The sequence below is a fragment of the Hibiscus syriacus genome, unplaced genomic scaffold (assembly GCF_006381635.1).
Source record: "Hibiscus syriacus cultivar Baekdansim isolate YM2019G1 unplaced genomic scaffold, ASM638163v2 tig00112344_pilon, whole genome shotgun sequence".
NCBI lineage: Eukaryota > Viridiplantae > Streptophyta > Magnoliopsida > Malvales > Malvaceae > Hibiscus > Hibiscus syriacus.
The window spans coordinates 448,266-469,839 of NW_024063307.1; the positions used below are offsets into that span (position 1 = coordinate 448,266).

The window sequence follows — 21,574 nt, forward strand, 5'->3', positions numbered from 1 at the left end:
ATTATACTTAATTCAAAATAATGGATGGCGATTTCAATTTTTGAAAACACAAATGATGTCACCTAAACACATATTCGATAGTTACATCATTTTTTTCATCTTAACAACTAAAAGTTGATATGTAATATTAATTAAAATACTTTAGGTATTTAGATAAAAAAAATTATTATTTTATGTACTTAGATGACAACGGTAAATATTTTAGATACTTACTTTGATTAAAAGATAATTTAGGTACTTAGATAAAAAGTGATATACTTAATGTCTTTGTTTTTGAGTCAAGTCTATAAAAATTTGAAGTTTGCAAATCAATTTAGAATCTAAATCATGCTTTGGGGGCTTCTAATGTAATTTACCCATATTTTATATAAAGGTTATAATTTAATTTTTTTAAATGGTTTATAATCTTTTGCCACGTAAGATGCAACAATATTTTTTCCCATTAATGCAACAATAATTAGAATGCATTTGTTTCATGCCAAAACAGTCTGATGCCCTTTGGTTTGGTAATGCCATCATTTACGGGTAAATGAAACTTACACCTTGACAATATTAAATTATTGGGTTAACTACACAACTAATCACTTATGTTTATATTTTGTCTACTTCTAGTCACTAATTTAAAAAAACATAAAGATATAAACATTCTTGTTTCTATTTAATTAAGATATGAAAACTTTTGTTTTTCTTTGATTATGATGTAACCATCACAGGTTAATTGCAATTAACAATTAAAAGAATATGTGATCAAATAGTTTGTATAATCACACATTTGGTCTTGTTATTTACACATTCTCTCAATTTAGCATACTTTTAAATAAATTTTAACATAAAATAAAATATTTTTAAATTAAGTTAATAATAAAATATATTTAATAAGTTAATATATATATAATATTATGAATTTAAGTATTTAAACACTAAGATACAAAATATATACAATGGTTGGATACATGTTTAGTTTCCTAAGTGACCAAGGTTTAAATGTTTTTTGCCTTGATTTGCTTTCATTTGCTTTCTTTCAACCAAAGGGTGACATATGTCACCCTTTGATTGGTGAAAATAAATATATTAAATTAAAATAAAGTTAGTCCTCCAACCGAATGATGATATGTGGCATGACATGTGACATCATTCGATTGGAGGATTAAATTTATTTTAATTTATTAAAAGTATTATTAAATTGAGATAATATGTAAATAACAATGAACAAATGTGTGATTATATAAAAATATTTAACTGCAGTTAACGCCAGTTAAATCGAGGTTATCACATCTTAATTAAATAAAAAAGAAAGTGATCATATCTAGATATATAGCTTTTTCTAAAAACATTATAAAATTTTGAGGGTAAATTATATATAAAATTATTGTTCAATGACTTATTTGATGTTTTAGTAATAGTTTAGAGGAAAAACTAAATATTTGCATCTTTGTTAATGTTGCCTTATCATTAATTTAACGAGAATGATGGTGGAACAGTCATTTTGTTACAAATCAATAGTATTAGTGACCACTTTGTTACAAATTAAAAATGTTCATGATCAATTTGTTACTTTTGAACCTTCAGTAAAAAAAATGAAAATTTACTCAAATAGTAACGATCACTTTCTTATAAATTGAAAATGATTATTATTTTAATTATGGAATGCATATCTATTAATACAAAGTAATTTTAAATATTTTACACCAAATTTTTTTATATGCATAGAATAATTTTTAAAAAAAATCAAAAAAGGTACATTTTTATTGGAGAGAATAGTACACTTTTTCATGGTCAAAAGTTGTTGGATAAATATTAAATATAAAGTTTAATTAGTTTCATTGCATTAAGACGATAAGTGGATATTTTCTCACAAAAGATTGACAAACAAATTATGCACATAGTTTAATCATATATATATACAAGGATTATTTATTGATATATTGTAAATGAAAAAAAGTATAGGTAACATTAAAATTATTAGAATTTATGATCTGAATATTGTTTATAAATAATACCAATAAAGATTGGTTCAGGTGATAATCAGTTTGATATCGCTTAAATAAGGTCTCAAGTTCTAGTCCTTGTGTAAGCAAAAAAAATCTCTGTTGAAAGACTCAAATACCAAAGCCAGGTATGCGACGCGGGTCAGTCCGGATCCTTAATCAAAGCGAAATATTGAAACGAGACAGCAACAAAAAAATATTTATAGTTATTATTATTTTCATCATACGTCATGTAATAAATTTAAATATAATACAAAATATCAGGTATATAACAAATTTAAGGGTAAACTACACAAATGACCCCCTAATTATAAGGAATTGTTTTATTAAGTTTATTGACAATTAAAAGTTATAAATTTGTTCTCCGACTATAGAATGTTACTTTGTTGAGTCCCTCAACTATCAAAAGTTATAAAATGGTCATCCGACTATTCATTATATTCCAAACTCGTCCTTTTATGTTAAAAAATAGTTGTTGTCTAAGCTGGACATTAACCTGATGACTGAGATGTGATACTCGTTTGAGGTTCTGATATCATATTTTATCATAACATAGTTAGTAAGTTAATGTTCAACTTAGAATATCATTGATCTTTTAACGGAAAAGTACGAATTTAGAACATAATGAATAGTTATGTGACAATTTCGTAACTTTTGAAAGTCGAGGGACTCAACAAAACAACACTCTAAATCGAATGACTATTTTATAACTTTTAATAGTAGAGAGACTTAATAAAACAGTACCATATAGTTGAGAGACCATTCGTGTACTTTATCTAAAGTTTAAATATAGTATATTATAGTAGGAAATAAATAGTTAAGAAGAGGACCCAAAATTGGTCTAGAATCGAAGTATTTTGGGCATGAAAAGATCCAATGTCTTCATTTTCGCATTTGGGCGGCCTTCCCACTCTTGTATTTTTCTTCACCACGAAGTTACCTCGGAACAACCAACAGAGAAAATGACATTTAAAACCTTATGTAAAAAAAAAAAGAACTTAATTAGACAAATTAATTAATATAAAGAAATATAATAAAGAAAACAAGCTAATATTTTGAGTTGGTCGATAAATATAATAATACCATTACTGCCAAAGTCAAACACTAAGCACCGCCTTAACTCAAATTTCACTCATTAATCATATTACGTGTCTAATATTGCTACTTTGGCTGCTCACTTTAAAGCTTAAAGTATTATTAGTCTGGTTTCAATTGTAAGTAATTTGATATAATTTAAGTAAAATTTTAAGTTAAATTATAAATCTAATTAATTATATTCAATAAATAATATATTTACATGTCAATGAAATATTTTTATTTTGTGTTATATAACTTGTTTGAACTCATAATTAAAAATAAGTATTTAAATATATTAAATTACGAAATGCGTCTTATTATAAAGTGTTAAATCGATAAAATTTAGGAAAATGATACCTAACGGATAATAATATAATATTTGGGTGGTTTTTGGGTAAAAACACCAATCAAATTGGCATTACTTTAATATTTGGGTAGTATATTGTTGTAGATTTTTACGTAAGGATTTATCTGTAGGGATTACTTCCTATTATAGACGCGTATATTTAGACTGTATATGAAGACTGTTTAACTATGTATTTATTTATTTATACATGCATTGTATTATATATTTTTTTTAATTTTCTGACTGCCGGAGGTCTTCCACAGAAACTGCTCTCAACCTGACATTATTAGGGGCAGCCTACTACCCTACCTCCCCTTACCCTATTGCATATGAGAATAGAATTTTGTTGTTATTGTTTAATTCTTTTGACAAATAAACATTTGATTATTTTTGAGGTTATAAGCACAGGCTTTTTTCTTCAATATCATAAATTTTTTATTTCCACGAGTTAGTTAAATATTATATCTCACTTATTTAGTTTTTAAATAATATATATAATTCTTTAACTCCTTAAAAACTTTATTATTATTGTAGTTTAAATTAATCTAGGTAATTACAAGATAACATCTATTCGAAATACTTCGATCATTTTACAATGAATATTCAAATATCTCAACAGACGTTATGCTCGGACTTATAATCTCCAAAGATAATAATTATTCCTTGATCACTGAAATTAATTAATCCGTATAAAATTTATATATTGGACGTAAATTTTAAAATAATAGTTAATTAATTTGTAGCTGCAGTCATTAAAGAATTTTTTGAAAAACTATTATATTTTCTATCATAAGCACAAGCTTTTTTCTTATACTTCGATTAGATACATAAGCGGCTTTTCTTATTAAGGTCAAGCAGCCCTTGTCCGTTATAATAGAATTATCGGATTCTGAATAAATGTTGTATGCAATAGTAAAATAAATTATATTTTCAAATAGATAATTCATATTTTTAATGTTAAAAATAATATTAAACTTTATACATAAATCATATAATGGATATGGAATAATTTAAAAATATTATTCAACTTAAACTCCAATATAATTTTCTACAACGGCGGAAAAATAAGAGACTAGTGGGATCACGAGCCCCCCAAAAATATTAAAAAACTTAAAGGGTAAATTATAAACTTGGTATCTAAACTACCACTTTTGTTTCATTTTTGATATATAATCTTTATTTTTTCCCAAAATCATACATAATATTTAGTTTATGTTTCAATTTACCCCTAACTTAACGATGATGCTGACATCACCATATAAGGTAATACCACAACAACATTGATTTTTTAAATGTCACATCAATAATTTCTATTAATATTTTTAACGATAGGATACCAAACTGAAACATAAACTAATCATTAGATATGATATTATAAAAAATAGATATTAAAAACCCTAGCCACTTTTTCCCCTCTTCTATTTTTCTTTTTTTCTTCTTCTTCTTTATAATTTGTGTCAATTTTATCTATCAATTCAACTTTTTATTTTTATTTTGTTTAACCGGCGACGATATCGGTTTTAATGCTGGTTGTCGTCCGTTGGTTATTTTTTTCTTTATTTTTTAATTGTTTTAATAAAATAATTATATTTGTGACATGTTATGTGTCTTTATGACACATTTATCTATACCTTTGTTGCATGTTTTTCTCCGCCTTTTTGGTAGTTTACGATTTTTTTCGTAGTTTATGTTTTTTTAGTTATTTTTGTTTATCTTTTTTCTCAGGGTTAGATTTGACATCGTCATGACTGATCAATATGTCTCTTATTTGTTATCATGATAATCTTCTACTTTGTACCCTCGGATTGATTTGGATACGCATTTTGAGTTCGTTGATAGTTTTATCACGTCGCTTGATTCTTATTTGCAATTTGTCGTGGCCTTTCAGTAGTTTCATCCTTTTTGTGATTCATTTACCAATGCAATTAGATTTGTTCGTATTTTTTTATTCGAGTTTTTTTGTTAGGTTTTTTAACATTTTCCTTTTTGGTCCTTATGTGATATATGTGGCTATTTTTTTTGTCTCAATGGTAATTGAAAAATCATAATTATATTTTAGGTTTACGGTTATGCTTGTAAATTTATTGTAATTTTGAATATTTTTATTTTTAATAAAATATAGACTTTCTATAAAAAAATAATAATTTAGAAACCACTTAAATATATTTATTAGATTACGTTAACATTCACTTTCTGTATTAATTTTTCAAAATAAATGAAAATTTATTTTACTTTATTATTTCTAATTTTATGATACAAAAAATTTATATGTTTTTAGTATTTTGTTCATCTTCTTAACATATTCATCTCAATCAAGTTATCAAGCATTTAACTTTTAATTTCATTTCAGTTAAAGGTAATTTATTTAAAAAATATTTTTCAATTCACTTTATATTTATAGTTTTATTAGAAATCTATATTTATTATGTGGATTCATAAATTTTCATCTTTATAAATAAATGTGATGCTTGTTAGAAAACATAATTGTATGAGCACAAAATAGATATTAGATCAATACTTTTTTTAAATAAAAGCAAAAATTTTATTAATAAATATGAAATATCCAAAATTATAATAAAATTTGTGACGAAAATCGTAAATTAGATACATAATTGGGATACTCCTAAAATCATTAAAAACTAACCACTCCAGATCGTATCAGGGCCATATAAGGAAAAGATGAAAATTTCATACAGAAAAACTCAAAACGGGTAGATACGAACAAATCTAACTGTTACGTCAAACAAACCATAACTAGGGATTTAAACTACTGAAAGACTACTGATAAAACACAAATAAGCCAAATATTAGAAGATAATTTTTTACGATAACAAGTTACGTTATCCAAATCCAATTCGAGAATCTAAAGAATGAGAAATCAACGAGATAACAAACGAGTGCAATTTTAATCAGTCTTGATAATATCAAATCTAATCTCGATAGAAAATAAACAATAAACGATAAAAAAAATAAAAAGGTACAAAAAAAAAAGAGAGGATACGTGCTATGAAATTAGAGAAATTTGTTCCATAAAAATAAAGATATAAGACAAAAGATATCTAGACGGTATCAATACTAAAATTGATGCCGTCGACAGCTAATGAAAGAAAAAAAATAAAGACATAAGAAAAAAATAAGAAGAAAAAAAAGGGAAGGCTCTAGATTAGATCAATAATTGATGATGAATAAGTATTATTTTGATAATATGAGTAAAATTACCTAATGTGCCATGCTCACTTGACAGTTTCAGTTTCATGAATTTACTACACAACACAAAGTAGATTGAAGGATTGGTGCTTCCCAGCTGGACCTGCCCACTTGCATTCACTTCTTTCTTTATCTTGCACACACGTCCAATCAACTTTTCATAAAACTTTTAGTAATTTTCACCCCTCTCGGAGCAGATTCCCAAAACCCTTTTTTCATTTACTTCTTCTTCTCAATCTAATTTTTCTATTTTTTTAAAATCAAATTTCCATCAACTTGCAGGTCCTTTTGCCTTCTATAAATCAACCCTCGATCCTCTTCTTTCCCTTCCCCTCCTCTTCAGTCTTTTTCTTTAGATTCCTCTCGTTCAGTCTCTTTTGATCCAAAACCGGGGTCTGGGTTTCTCATTTTTCAACCCCGAAACCTGAAATCTTTTCGGTGTTCAAAGCTTTCCTTTTTGTTTAAAACAAGAAAATCTTGATGCCCAATCTTTTGTTCTTGATGTTTGAGATTCATGTCTCCAATTCTCAGTGAAATCTTCCTTTCTGGGTTGATGATCAATTCCACATCCATCCGCAGGACCCAACTCGTTCAATCTTTCTCAGTTGTTTTCCTCTACTGGTTGTACTACGTTTCGTGATTCTTCTTCTTCCCCCTCAAAATATATAATAAATAAATAAAGTTACTACTAGTCTACTGCCATTAATCTATCTTTTTTTTAGGTATTTATTGTTATTATTAGAATAAATTTGTATTTTCTCTTGATAAAATTCCATGGCTTCCTCGAGCGGAACATCATCCGGTTCACTCACCACGAACTCGGGGTCGGAGGGCGATTTACAGGCATTAATGAACGAAAGAAAAAGAAAGAGAATGATATCGAACAGGGAATCGGCACGGCGGTCGAGGATGAGGAAAAAGAAGCATCTCGACGATCTTCAAGCTCAAGTGACTCAGCTCCGAAACGACAACCAGCAGATCCTGACTCAGTTGGACATCACCACACAGCGTTACTTGAACGTCGAGACCCAGAACTCGGTGCTCCGAGCTCAGGCCAACGAGCTGGGCCACCGGTTACAGTCCCTGAACGAGATCATCGGATTCATCAACGGCGGCGGTACTAACTCCGATGCCGATGGGTTTGGTTTCACTGAGTCGGCTGACAGCTTCTTCAACCCATTGAATCACTTGAATCAGCCGATCATGGCATCGGCGGATAATGTGTTTGAGTATTGAAAATCTGCACGAGAGGGCCAATTTGAAAGAGAGGATGGATTATTATTATCAGTAGGAGTAGTTAGAAATAAGGTTATGTGTCGGCACAAAGAGCAGTTGTTGTCGTGCTTAGTGTTGGGTCTTTTTAGTTTGTAAAATGGGGTTTAATGGTTTCAACTTATGCAATGCCACAGCAAAATCCCTTATTTAATGTACTTGGGGTGTTTTCTTTATAAATATTTTATTATGATCTTAAAAATTATTTGACTTTAATTTATTTTAATGATTAAATAAATCGTATTAATTTTAAATTTAGAATTTATTCATATATTGAATTTTATCATTTATGATATTTAAAAAATAAAATTAAATGCGAGAATTATTTTTGTAGCCCGTCTTCAAATAGAATACATGATCATTTTTATCTCATTTACGACGTCAAAAAGATTTAATCGTTCATACATCAGACAATAATTAATATATATATTATTTTATAAATACAATTATAATCGGCGTAATTAAAAAGTTTTATTAACCATATAATTAAAAATTAATTTTTTATTAACCATATATATATATATATATATATTAAGCCAAAATAATTGCAGTAGCAACCTTGTTTGTGTTTACTTAAGTGACTTTGACAAATTTGTAGAAAGGAAGTGTGTGGTTTTGTTCATGGCGTCTCCTTCGTTTTTTTCCATATTAATTCAACAGTTCATGAACCTGTGATTGTCAGCTGATAGGTACAAAGATGCCATTTTTAATTATAATAATGGTTTACTCCGTGCATCACAAGGATTATATTAAAAGAATAAGTAATAACTCTTTTAAATGATTCACTCGTCTAAGTCTTGAAAAAGAAAATCAGAACAACAACATACTTGCGACGACTTTTTGAATTATATTTTGATTTTTTTGTTAACATATATTATGGAGATACGACCATATGTCTCTTAGCTTTCCATCAGATCTTGAATTGCATCGATTTAATATCGGACACTCAAGATATGATCATTTTAGTGAAGATAGTGCATGCAGAAAATCCTATACGGGATTAATATGTGATTTAGTAAATATTACGAATTTTTAATATTTTTATTGATTATTTGTAATATAATTTAACATAGAATTATGCATTATCTTTTAGTATTAGATTTATTATTTTATTAGGAATTAAGTTAAGTTAAAACATTATTTTTAGTTATTAATATTTTATTAGGAATTAGAGTTAAAATGTTTTAGTTTGTTATTATTTTATTAATTAGTTATTTAGGACCTTTATAATTCATCCTCTATATAAATGAGACTTCATTCAATTTTGTAAAAACAAATTTCTTTGATTAATAATACAACGAGAGTTCGTTTTTACAAGTGTTGATTGACTTGTGCCTTCAAAGCTTCTTCTCCTGGAGTTCTTTCAAGTTATTGTGAGGGAGATTAATCTTCACACTCCAATTTACCTTTTCATCATGACTAAGAGGGTTTATTAGAGTTATATTATCGAATTTGTCTTTTCATTACGACTAGGAGGGTTTGATAGGACACTTAGAGCCATATTATCGAGTTTGCATTTTCATTGTGACTAGGAAGGTTCGATAGGACACTTATCCATCTATTTTTCCATAAATTCATCCTCCACATCATTATCTTTACTGTTCACCTTCATAAGGGAGTCACTTTCTACTATTCATCTTCTTTGTTATTCATCGAGTCTAGAGCTTTCTAGGTTTTATTTTTCAACAAGAACAACGTTCATTAGACCGTCACTGCTTCCCTATCACTCCGTGAAAATTCAAAAATTATTTTGAATATGAATATATATATATATATATTTATATATTAATTACATAATTTTTTTTATAAAAGAATACGATCACTTAAATAAATCTTAGTAATAAATCCTAGCCTTTCTTTCTTTCCCCTTCCTTTTTTTCGTTTTGTTTTGAGTTTATGTTGTTTTTTATATATATCATATCAATTTTTTTTATTTTGTTTCATCGGCAGTGATACCAGGTTTGATGTTGGTTGTCGACCGTTGATTCTCTTTTATCTTTTTTTATTTTAATAAGAATAATTATGTCGTTATAACACATTTATCTATGTCTTTGTGGCAGATTTTTTAATTTTTATTTGGTCTTTTGGTTGTTCTTTTATTTATGTTTTATCAAGGTAGAATTTGACGACGTCACAACTGATCAAAATGACACTTATTTGAAATCTTGTTGATCTTCCCTGCTATGGACCTTTGGATTGAATTTGGATGTGCTATTTTACATTCGTAGATAGTTTCTCACGATGTTCGGTTCTTATTTGTGGTTCTCGATGATCTTCTAATAGATTAATTCCATATCTGATCATTATATGATCTAAAATGATTAGTTTCAATGTTATAGGAAAAGTTCAAATTATTTATTTAGTTTACGATGATAGTTATAAACTTTTATTGTAATTTCGAATATTTTTACTTTTGATAATACCATCAACTTCTATTCTTTTTTTTCCTTGAACAATGGCAACTGAATTTCATTAATAAAAAATGAGGAATCAAATTTACAACGCATCTAAAGAGAAAATTGGAGACAATTGTCACCAAAAGCTCATACGTAAAATAAAAATATTAAACTCAAAGATACGAAGAGAATGACACCTTCCAAACATCAAAACAATCAAGTAACCTTCATAAAAACTCATTATCTATGTCAAACGAGACACTTTACGATGTGATAAAGAAGTGGTGGGCAAATCAAACAATCTGGCATTGCTTCGCTACACAATTCTTATTATATCGACAAACGACCATTTATAAAAGAGGAGATTTGACAATACGTGCCCATCAACAAGCCAATCAAAAAATAAATGTCTTAAGGATATTTGTCGAATCACCAACACGACCGCAGAAGTATGCAAAAAACTTACCAAAAACCACAAGGGCATAGATTCTTATTTAAAAGTGGAAAAAATCAAGAAAAAAAAATAAAGACATAATATAAAAAAAGAAAAATAATAATCATCGGCAGTCGACAATCAATATTAATATTAATGTTGTTGTCGGCTAAACAAAAAATAAAAGTTTTTATTGAATAAAAATAATATTTTTATTATTATTTTGAGTCGAGTCGAATTCTGATTTTATCTCAAAAAGTCGGGTCGGTGAAGGGTGTATATTATTCGGGACGGGTCGGTTGAGGGTGTAAAATTTTCGGTCTGATCGGATTGGCCGAAACCCGACCCATGTCCATCTCTAACAACTGATTCTCGAACCTATAACTTCTAGAAACAACTTTGATTTTTTTAACTATTTACTTTAGTTGGTTCGTGCGACTTCAAAGTCAAAAGGGGTAAAGTTAAACATGTACATTTGGTCCATAATTACCCTTAGTCCATGATTTTTGACCACATAATATATTGCTCACAATCATGGTTCCGTAAGCACTCGTGAAACTAATAAATTTATTCTCAGGCAAATGTCGAAGCTTGTAAGGCAGTCAATAATTAAAATGAAAAACATGAAAATAAATTATTTCATTACCATTTTATTGAAAAAAACAGTCCTTTGAAAATGACATTATCACGCCTGTGTCGGGTTGTTTCATAAAATAGGAGTGGGTGACATAGGGATAATCAGGAGTTAAATTTTGGAGGTCACAATTCAAACCATGACACCAACTTTAACATTAAAAAATAAATTATGATTGTTATTATTTGATGATTATGTTAATTAAAATTATATCATAATTACTTCAATTAAAAATACAACTAATAATATACATTTAAAGATGATTATAGGTTGAGTAAAATAAAAGTATTAATAATCATTTCTTATTATATATTAACAATAATTTGAGGGAACCTAAATATTATTATGTATATTGAAGTAAAGAGGGGAAATTCCAATCGGATTATTGGTTTGGTTTCAATGACAAACAAAACCTGACATATTTAGGGTTGAGCGTTTGATCGAGTCGAGTTAAAAAATTTCAAGTTATTCGAGTTGAGAAATCCTATTTTACAACTCGAAATTGACTTTAAATTTTTCAAGTTGAGTTAAGTTTAAAAATTTTGAGTCAAGTCGAGTTAAATTTTCGAGTTTATGTTTAAATTTAATTATAAATATTTATAATATTACCATATTATTTGATTAAAATTTAAATAGTTTTTTTATAATCACATACAATACAAATATATTTTCTCATATGTGATATACATATATCATACAGAATTGAGACGAGTTTTATTTATACAGAATTGAGAGACTCGACTTAAACTTGAAAATTAATCCAATAATTACTAAAATTTTTGGTTATTCGAGTTATTCAAGTTGTATTTTACAACTCGATTTGAACTTATTTTTTTCGAATTGAGACGAGTTTATGAAATTATAACTCGAAGTCAATTCGAGTCGAGTCTTCTCTAGTCGAGTTGAGTCGAAAAAATTGATTTTTCATGTCGGGTCGAGCTTTGCTCACCCCTACACATATCCTAATTATACTATATATATATTACTCTTTCTTTATAAAAATACCCAACAATATATAACTTTTTGGAAAAAGACTTCTTTTAAAAAAAATTCACAAAACAAAAAATACCCATTCTTTTATGTTTACCTTTTTCACAATTACTTTCTTTCTATCATTATTTGAATCAAACATATAAAAAAAACCGTTTTCTCCATTATTTTATTTCATTAAAAATGTTGATATATTAATGAGTGATTAGTCTAGATTGTAAGATAGTATTTGTTTCAAATATTTTTATTATTTTATAATAAACGCTCAAACATTCATGCAATCATCATATTAGAATATGGAATCTTTTGAGATAATAATCATTTCTTTAACCCTAAAAACATTTGCTTCGTCTTGGTTAATAAAAATTCAAAATGAATTTCATTGGCATGTATGGATATGAGTAACTACAATCACAATTATAAGTAATTATAACCAATATGAGTAACTCAATTTTTAATTAAACCAATTAATTTATTAATTGGATCAATTAAGTCAAAAATCAACTTCGATCTTATGTTTAAACATGTTATATATATTTCGTTTTAAGATTTTACACGAACCAAACGATTTTAGTGGTAAGAGAATTATATTTATTCATTGAGGCATCGGGTTCGAGCACCAAAAATACCAGAGTGTGACTGTTTGATATAAAATGATTAAAAATTATCTTTAAACAACTATTGTATTGTATTTACCCTATTTAATAAAAAGAAACTGAATGCATGTGGCCAACCATGCTATTGTATGGCTGGCGTGATCCCGGTAAAAAGGTGTCATGCAATGTTTGGTTTGGGTCTAATGGTGGTGAGATTGATTAGTGTTGAACAAAAAATTAATCATTTAATTAATGTGGATTCTGTAGCTTTGTTGTTGTGGCTAGGCAGTGATATTCTAAGACATTGTCGACCAAATATTAGTTTTTTTAAGCACCAAAAAAAAAAAAACAAAAGAGACTTCATTGAGAATGGTGTCTTATTCATTGAGCATCAGTGGTGGGTGTTGATCACATTCTAATTTAATATTAAACTTTTTTTTAAGTGAGGGAGGTTGAGGGGTTGATGATTAGAGATGGTGAAAATATTCGAATCTGACGGGTTTCGATTCGATCCTATAAAAATATTTTTTTTTAAAATTTCAGGGTTCGAGGCAGAAAGGGTATATATTATAAAATTTTAGGGCGGGGCGGAGATGAGTTTTAAGTAAAAATTACCGAGTCGGCCCGCCCCAGTTAATTTTTGTTTTTATATATACATTATATTTAATTTTTTTTATTTTTATATTATTAAAATATATTATTAATTATTAAAAATATAAAAAATTATTATAAAATATATTAATTAATCATTAAAATATAATAAATAATTATAAATATATTATTATAAAATATATTATTTTAATTGTTTTAAAATACTAATATATTCAAATTGAATAAGGATAGGAGTTTTAGTCTAAAAATCGGGGAAAAACTTAAAATTCATTGGGGTGAGATCAGGTTTTAAGTATATATTTTCGAGTCGGAGTTGGGACGACAAAAAACCGCCCCGCTCCTCGTTCACATCCTATTGATGGTTAAGGACATGTCTTATTTTTAGTAATAGTTATATTATATTATTATACTAAAAAATAAAAAAATTATAAATAATATATATAGTTTAGGTGTTTATAATATAGTACATTTTTTACAATCTTTCTCGATCATTCATAATACATATATTTTTATAGACGTCGTTGCTCGAACTTTAAATCTGTAAAGAATATCTTTTCAACCCTAAAACCGTTCAATAAATTTAACTTTTACTCTTTTATTAATTGTAATCCTAAATCAAAGTATCCACGCCCATATATAAATGGAATTTCAATCAAAACATTCAATGTTGGGCAGCCCTTAATGTAGTTAAAGCCTAATGAGCGTTCGAGATTGAAAAACTAGATATGGGTCTTTCATGGAATTACCCAATGGGGTCACAAATTACAAAATGAACCAATGGACCCAAATTTTGTATTAATTGTCATTCTAAGAAAAAATAGGTTTCTTTAGTCCAATAGGACAAACAATTTTATTATTTAACCCAATACTGCACAAAACAATTTATTTCGGAATAAATGACATTTGTTACAGTGACGAGTTTCAATAAAAAATAAATTTTCAATCAAAATTTTTTATCCTGATGTGATAAAAGTTAATAAAAATTATATTTTAATACAACTCATCATTTTGATGTGATAAGTTTTAATAAAATATATTATTTGGATAAATTGAACACCTCAAGGTGACGAGTTCCATGAACAATATTAAAAATGAACTCCACTTTACGCTGAATTTCACCTTAGTCTTTTAATTTAGGGAATAATTCTATTTTTGATTTCGCATTAAGATGCTCGAGGGTTCAAATTGATTATTCGATTCAATAATTGGTTAAAATCAACTAGGGTTAATATTATAGCCTCCATTTTTTTAGGTTTAGTCCTTTAAGTTCTTTAATGTTCATAATTTGACACTTTAAGTTAGGAAAACCTTAATTAACCCACCTAGCATAATTAGGTATTTAAAAGGTAGTCTGATTGCATCTTTATTTTAAAATAATAAGACAATGTTGAGTTAATAGTGTATCTTTTGAATTATGCTTAGGGGACCGTAGGTAATTCCTGAAGTAGATGAACATCATTTTCAAAACCCCATGACATGATTTATTAAAATTTCGAGACAATGTTCGTTTATTGGGGGTTAATAATTGAGCTTTCACATACATGCTTGAAGGAGAATGTTATCGGTCTCAATAAACGAGTATCATTTTCAAATTTGCATCCATATTGATTTTTAAGTTAAATAAAATCTCAAACTCGAAATTTTTGATTTTAAATATAGGGTAACCAACTAGGTACCAATTTTTGGGCTCTGTGGAGGTGCTAACATTTCCCTACGCGTAACTGACTCCCGAACCTGATTTATGGTTTTCGCAGACAAAACTGGTATTTTTGATAAAATATTTTTTTTATTAAAATTACCTAATTTTATGTGTTTCAATCGCATCTTAAAATGATTGGTGACGACTCCAAACATTTTTCAAAATCATTTTAAAAAATCCTATCATCGTAACTAGTCGGACTTTCTCCCGAAGGACTAGTTGCGATAAAAAGCTTATGCTATTTTCATATATAATTTATTCGTTTGCCTATTGGGGAATAAAACCTGAAAAACTATTCGTCGGCCCAAGATATCATCATATACCAAAATTTGATCCTTGAGTCTCTCCTCTCCAAATCCGTGTATGATATTTTAAGTTATAAATTTACTATGCACTTCTTGAATTCCAAAATATTATTTTTAATTTAAATTGTACGTAGACAACATAATTAAATTACAAAATTTTAGTATGATTAAATCTAAGAATAAGAAATAATTCTACAACTTACATATAGTATAAGGACTATAGTAAAAAATTACAATTGAACGTGCTATCGTTTGTGTTAGGATCGTAATTTTGTAATTTTAAAAATATAAAGATTAAAAATAATCAAATTAGAATAAAGGGACTAATAGTAAAATTTGACCAAAATCTTACGAATTTCTTTTTTAGTATGCTTATGGCCAGTTTAAAATTTTAGTTGAAAAAAATGATTTTCAACATAATTTCAAAAGTTCAAATTTATAACTTTTGTTGTATAAATTATATTTTTATCTTTAAATATTATATTTTCAATTTATAATATAATATTTAAAAATGAATATTTTATCTTTTCAAAATAATGAATTAGTATCAATCTCAAAGAAATAAATTTTAAATTGCACATTCCAAAAATATTTTTAAAAGTAAAATTTTACAATACTTTTTAATCACCTTTCAAAAAATCACTTTTTCATTTCCATAATCATTCCCAAATTGACCCTTGGTGTTACTAGAAATTTTCTTTTTTCGAAAATAGGATCTTAATTGTTCATTTTAGTACCTAAACTTTTATTTTTTTAAACTTAATATTAAGTTTTTAACATGTATTAAAATAAAACAAAATCTAAAACGTTAAGCATGATTTTAAAAAAATTGAAAGTTTAGATACTAAAACAAACCAAAATTAATCATTTATGCGCTAAACACATAATTTACCCTTTTCATAAACAATGATTAAACCTCTAACTTCGGAAATAGAGGGTGAAGTGAGCAACTATCACTTTACAGTTCATAATTATATAATTGTAGGTTTTAGAGGGATTTTATATTGGCATATATGCTTCAAACAATGTGCATATTGGTTCTCATATTTTAAGTTTGGTTGACATTCGCCATGTTTGCAGGCTTAATGGCGTCAAGGAGGGTTACATATAATCATACATTTAAATTACGATTAAAGTTATGTTTTTAATTACATTGTATTTATCGTGATTACGGACATATGAAATATTATTACAATTATTATAGATATCACAATTATACAATAATAATTTCGAACAACACTACTACCTTTATATAACAACCTCTAGCCAACCATTATTTAAGTTTCTGTATATAACATTGTTATACAATATTTTGTAGGGTTAAACTACATCATTTCTCATTGAATTTTTTTTTTCTATTTCACTCGCGTAATTTCAAATTTTTTAATTAATTTATTAAATTTTGACATTGCTCCTAATTGGTACTTTTACTTATTTTATTATTATTTTTTATGTGACGTGACAGTCTTATTATTATTATTATTATTATATTAATAAATATAGATTAAAATAAAAATATATATTAAATTAAATTAAAAAAAAACTAAAATCATATCTAAACCCAAAAATTATATCAAAACCTTAAATTACAAACCCCCACCCCCACCTTCGGCAATATCACCCTCACCAACCTGCCCCTTCCTTTCCGATCATCCCCGTCCACCGGCACAACACTTTCCTTTTTGGTCATCCTTCATCCACCGGCACTACACCTTCCGTTTCATCCTAACCTCTGATTTTCTTTTAAAAAACGCCACTATAAATTTGAGTTGGGTCGAGATCAGTTGGATTCGGGTATTTTGAGTTTTTGACCATCCCTATCTTTACCACCTTTGTTTTCAAATCATGCATCATTTAATATAAAAAATTACATTATCATCAAATCTCTCTGCACATTTGTTATAATTATCATCATGGAAGGATTGGCCTACCTTCCCTTTACAAAAAAGATATCTGTCATCTTCTGCAGCTATATTGAGCATGTCATAGGTAGGGTTCATTTTTATTTTTAGGGCACAACGTACGTCATAAACTCCACTTAGGAGATGTTGATCAAACTACAAGAATTTGTTCAAGCTTCCATTTTTACTTTCATTGTTGGATCAGCTTTTATATATATAGAGAGAGAGACTGATAATATATATTTATTTAGATATTTTAATTTATTTTAATTTTACTTCTTTTTTATAATTAAAAATATTTAATCATTGATACCGTACACACATTACATTAAGAAGATTTCATAAATATTTTATTTCGTGTATATATAGAGTTAATATTCACTTGCATCTAATGTAAAACTAAAAAAATTTATATTTATATTTTTTAGGATCGTTGGATGGATGAAAATAAACAATTGAAATTATCTCATTATTTTTTTCCTTGTAAGTATTTTTTCATTTCTTATCGTTAATCTCAAACTTCTATTTTTCTTTAGGCTTCCTAGTGCTTTGCTAATGATAATAATCCATTTCTCCCATTCTTACATTATAACCTAGTTCAACACTTTGTAGACTATCAATTATTAACGGCGTAAAGTGAGAAATTTTACTTAAGTCAAGGGAAGAAGATATGCCCTAACCCTCACTTTACTTAAAAAATTATTAATAATGCAAATCTTTTACAAAGGATATAATATAATATCTCACATTGCATGCTTTTTTCACTCTTTCTCTTTATTCCCCACCACTGTCTGTTTTAGTTGTATTTGGTGCGTTGTTGTTGTCGTTAAGGATAATTGGAAGCACTAATGCTCCATAAAACCTTATTTTAATGCAAACCTAATTGGTCCTTTTGACATGGTTTCTAGGGTTAGGCCATGAAAAACTCCCCCAATGGCCATACATTTTTTCATGTTCCCATCTTTATCCCTAGTAAGATGGTTGGCATCAAACGACCAACAATGATGGTGCAAGTAATTTACGGATCCCTATACTAAGGTGTGAATTTCATTTTGATCATTCTTTTAAAAAAATCACGTCTCATGTTCAAGGTTCCGAGGTACTCCTCCCAACAATGTCATCTCTAAAATTTAAAGTTAAGTTCTCCTTTTAGAAGTATGTTGTGCCTTACTTTCACCCTAGTATTTATTGGTTATCATATGTTATTAGAGGATATTATCTGTTTAGAATATTTTTTAGTCATTGATAACGTACACACGCATTACATACGTAACTGCTCAAACTCAGTTCTCTAAAGAGAATAACATTTCATTTTACCACTAATGTCACTTAATGAGTCTATCTTTTAACTTGTTTTAAAGTATACGACTAAAATGTAATCCGTACAAATGATACATGGATATGTACCACACTTTTATCCATCCAATAAGATAGAAAAATCGAGGGTATTCTCCTAATTTCACTTAAGTGTCACACTCAATACTATTGTTTTAAATAACTATCTAATCCACTTACTCATTAGACTAGGTGCCCCAACAAAAGGAAAAGTGGTATCGTCAACCTTTTTCTTATAACTTTAGAATTTTTTAAACTTGAAAAAAATACAATAAGAATGCATTCTTCACAATAAAAAACAAAACCCAGTTGTTGGTTCATCCCTAAGCCTATAGCTCTTATAGCAAATGTAACGTTGGAGCTAATACAAATATCCCTCTTGCGATTTGCTCCATATATTCACACTTGAATGAGAGAATAATTGCTTAAACATGCATAATCTGAAGAAGATTGTTCTACTTTTGTTCTTGGTTTCGGCTTTGCTTTTATCAACTTCGATGGCAGGTGGGTTCTTCTATATCTTTTTGAGCAACTTTTTAGTCTCTGGTGCATGTCATGCACGCTTTGTCGATTAAAATGTTAAAAATTACTATTTTTAAAGGGTTTTTTTTGTATATATAAAGACGCTGGTGAGAGCAGATTCAACCTTGATTTTTAGGGGTTTTACCATGCTTTTGCTACATAGAATAATGGGTTTTAAAGATGATGGATCAAGTATTTTGCATGTTTAATAGTATACAGGGTGATTAGGGTTTCAATATTTAGATGATGGAATTGGGGTTTACAGGTCGACATTCTAAGTTCGTGAATAGGTTGGTTAAGGAAGAAGTTGATGCAGCTCTTGAGGTTCGTACTGCATTTTCATCAATCTCTCCCCCTTTTTTTATTTCGATTTCGATTAAGTTTAGAGCGGAGTCGGATCGGATTTTTCATCAGACTAGAACATGAGAACTACATTTAAGAGACATCGAACTTCTTATTACTCTACCCAACATGCTAACTATTAGGTAGGGTTTAAACCTACCTCGCTTTTCTAGGGTTTTTCTAGCGTTTGATGAATATATATATATATATATACACTATAATGAGTTTAGTTTTCTATTGATGTGAGTGCAGGAGAGCGGGGAAGGGGAAGGAATCCATGAAAGGGTGCTTAGAGTGAACACCAAAGACTATGGAAAATATGATCCATCACCGGCTCTTGTCAAGCCTCCCTTCAAGCTCATACCTAATTAAGTGCCTCATCTACCAATTTGGGTAAAGAGCTTGGCCCTCTGCTTCGTCACCCTACTTGGAGAACATGAAGCATTATCTATTATTACATTATAATTAATATAATAATTAGTAATAAATATATTGTATTATATGTCATATATATTGTAATACTAGGTTTAAGAAGCTTAATGCTTTGTTTCAAAGTACAGTGAGTGTAAGAGAGAGAGCCATGGACTGAATCTTATTATGTATTATGTGCGACATATAAATATTCTATTAAGTAACGATGTGCCATAGCCCTTCAATGTTAACTGTTCCTACCTAATCATATAAAATGTGTGTTAATATATATAGGGTAAATTACTCATTTAGTATCTTAACTATCAATTTTGATCCGTTTTAGTATCTAAACTTTTAATTTTTTTCAAAACCATACCTGAAATTTAGTTTTATTTCACTTTAGTACCACGCCATTAAAAACTTTAGTTTATATTTTATTTTAGTACCCCCATTCAAAATTTAATATTAAGTTTTGAAAAAATTGAAAGTTTAGGTATTAAAAATGACCAAAACTGATAGTTTAGGTACTAAACGAGTTAAGTTTTTAACGGTGGGGGACTAAAATGAAATGAAAACTAAACATTATATATGGTTTTAAAAAAAATTAAAAATGTAAGTACTAAAACAGATCAAAACTGATAGTTTAAGTATTAAAGTGTGTTTACCCATATATATAATTACTATAATCGAAATTAAATTATAATGTTGCTAGAATCAAATTAGTCAATTGAATTAATAATTATTAGTTTGGTCAATTAACATAAAATCATATATGAAGAAAATCATTTCAAACCGTTTAGAAAATGGAAGCAAGAAAAAAAATAGTTAAAAAGCTATATTTTTTATTTAATATTGTCGAACTCACAATTCAACAAGTAAAATCTTGTCACACCCTAAATTTTAATTTAAAATATATGTTTAATTTAAATAAGGGATCAAAATGGATAATTTTAAATATTTTGGGTCAATTTCGAATATATAGTAAGTTTTGGGACTTGGTCCGGATTTTACCCTATATTGGCCAGTAGAAAAAAAACCCAAAAACCAAAATCAGAGAACCCCTCTCGAGCGTGAACCAACCCAAAACACCCAGTTAACCCAAAAGCCATCCCCGTCGTCCCATCATCGACCAACCGTCTTCGGCCAGCGGTGGAGTACACCGCCACTGTCAACCGAACTGGCGTCGCTCCCCGTCCAAACTTCAATTGTCATCGACTTCAAATCGGCCACCGTTCATCGCGAAGAAGGATAAACTTCGGGTCCTGAATCGTTGATCTTGGCTGCCACTCGTCGGTGAGAGACATCGCCGACACATATAGAAGCGCAACCTCGCTCCGATCCAACCCCAGCCGGTCACTCATCAAAATACCAGCCTTTCGTCAAGGAGAAACGTTTGAAGGCCCGTTGGAAAAACCAAAGGTTTTCCTTGCTGTTCGTCGCATTTTCGACCGATACAGTCAGCGTTTCGCCTCACGCCTGCCACCGTTGTGCTCCCCAGGTGGTTCCAA

General features: G+C 28.4%; 2 protein-coding genes across 2 annotated transcripts; both read left to right on the forward strand.

Annotated features, from left to right (window-relative positions):
* The first annotated feature begins 1,773 nt into the window (after positions 1–1,773).
* LOC120178109 (bZIP transcription factor 11-like) lies at positions 1,774–8,067 on the forward strand. Its single transcript, XM_039184053.1, has 3 exons — positions 1,774–1,785; positions 5,111–5,118; positions 7,067–8,067. Exon 3 carries the CDS (start codon positions 7,393–7,395, stop codon positions 7,852–7,854), a length of 462 nt encoding a protein of 153 aa, XP_039039984.1. The 5' UTR covers positions 1,774–1,785; positions 5,111–5,118; positions 7,067–7,392; the 3' UTR covers positions 7,855–8,067.
* On the forward strand, positions 2,452–20,206 carry LOC120178110 (protein CASPARIAN STRIP INTEGRITY FACTOR 1-like). Its single transcript, XM_039184054.1, has 4 exons — positions 2,452–2,462; positions 19,206–19,295; positions 19,579–19,637; positions 19,908–20,206. Exons 2-4 carry the CDS (start codon positions 19,223–19,225, stop codon positions 20,025–20,027), a joined length of 252 nt encoding a protein of 83 aa, XP_039039985.1. The 5' UTR covers positions 2,452–2,462; positions 19,206–19,222; the 3' UTR covers positions 20,028–20,206.
* The last annotated feature ends 1,368 nt before the right edge of the window (positions 20,207–21,574 follow it).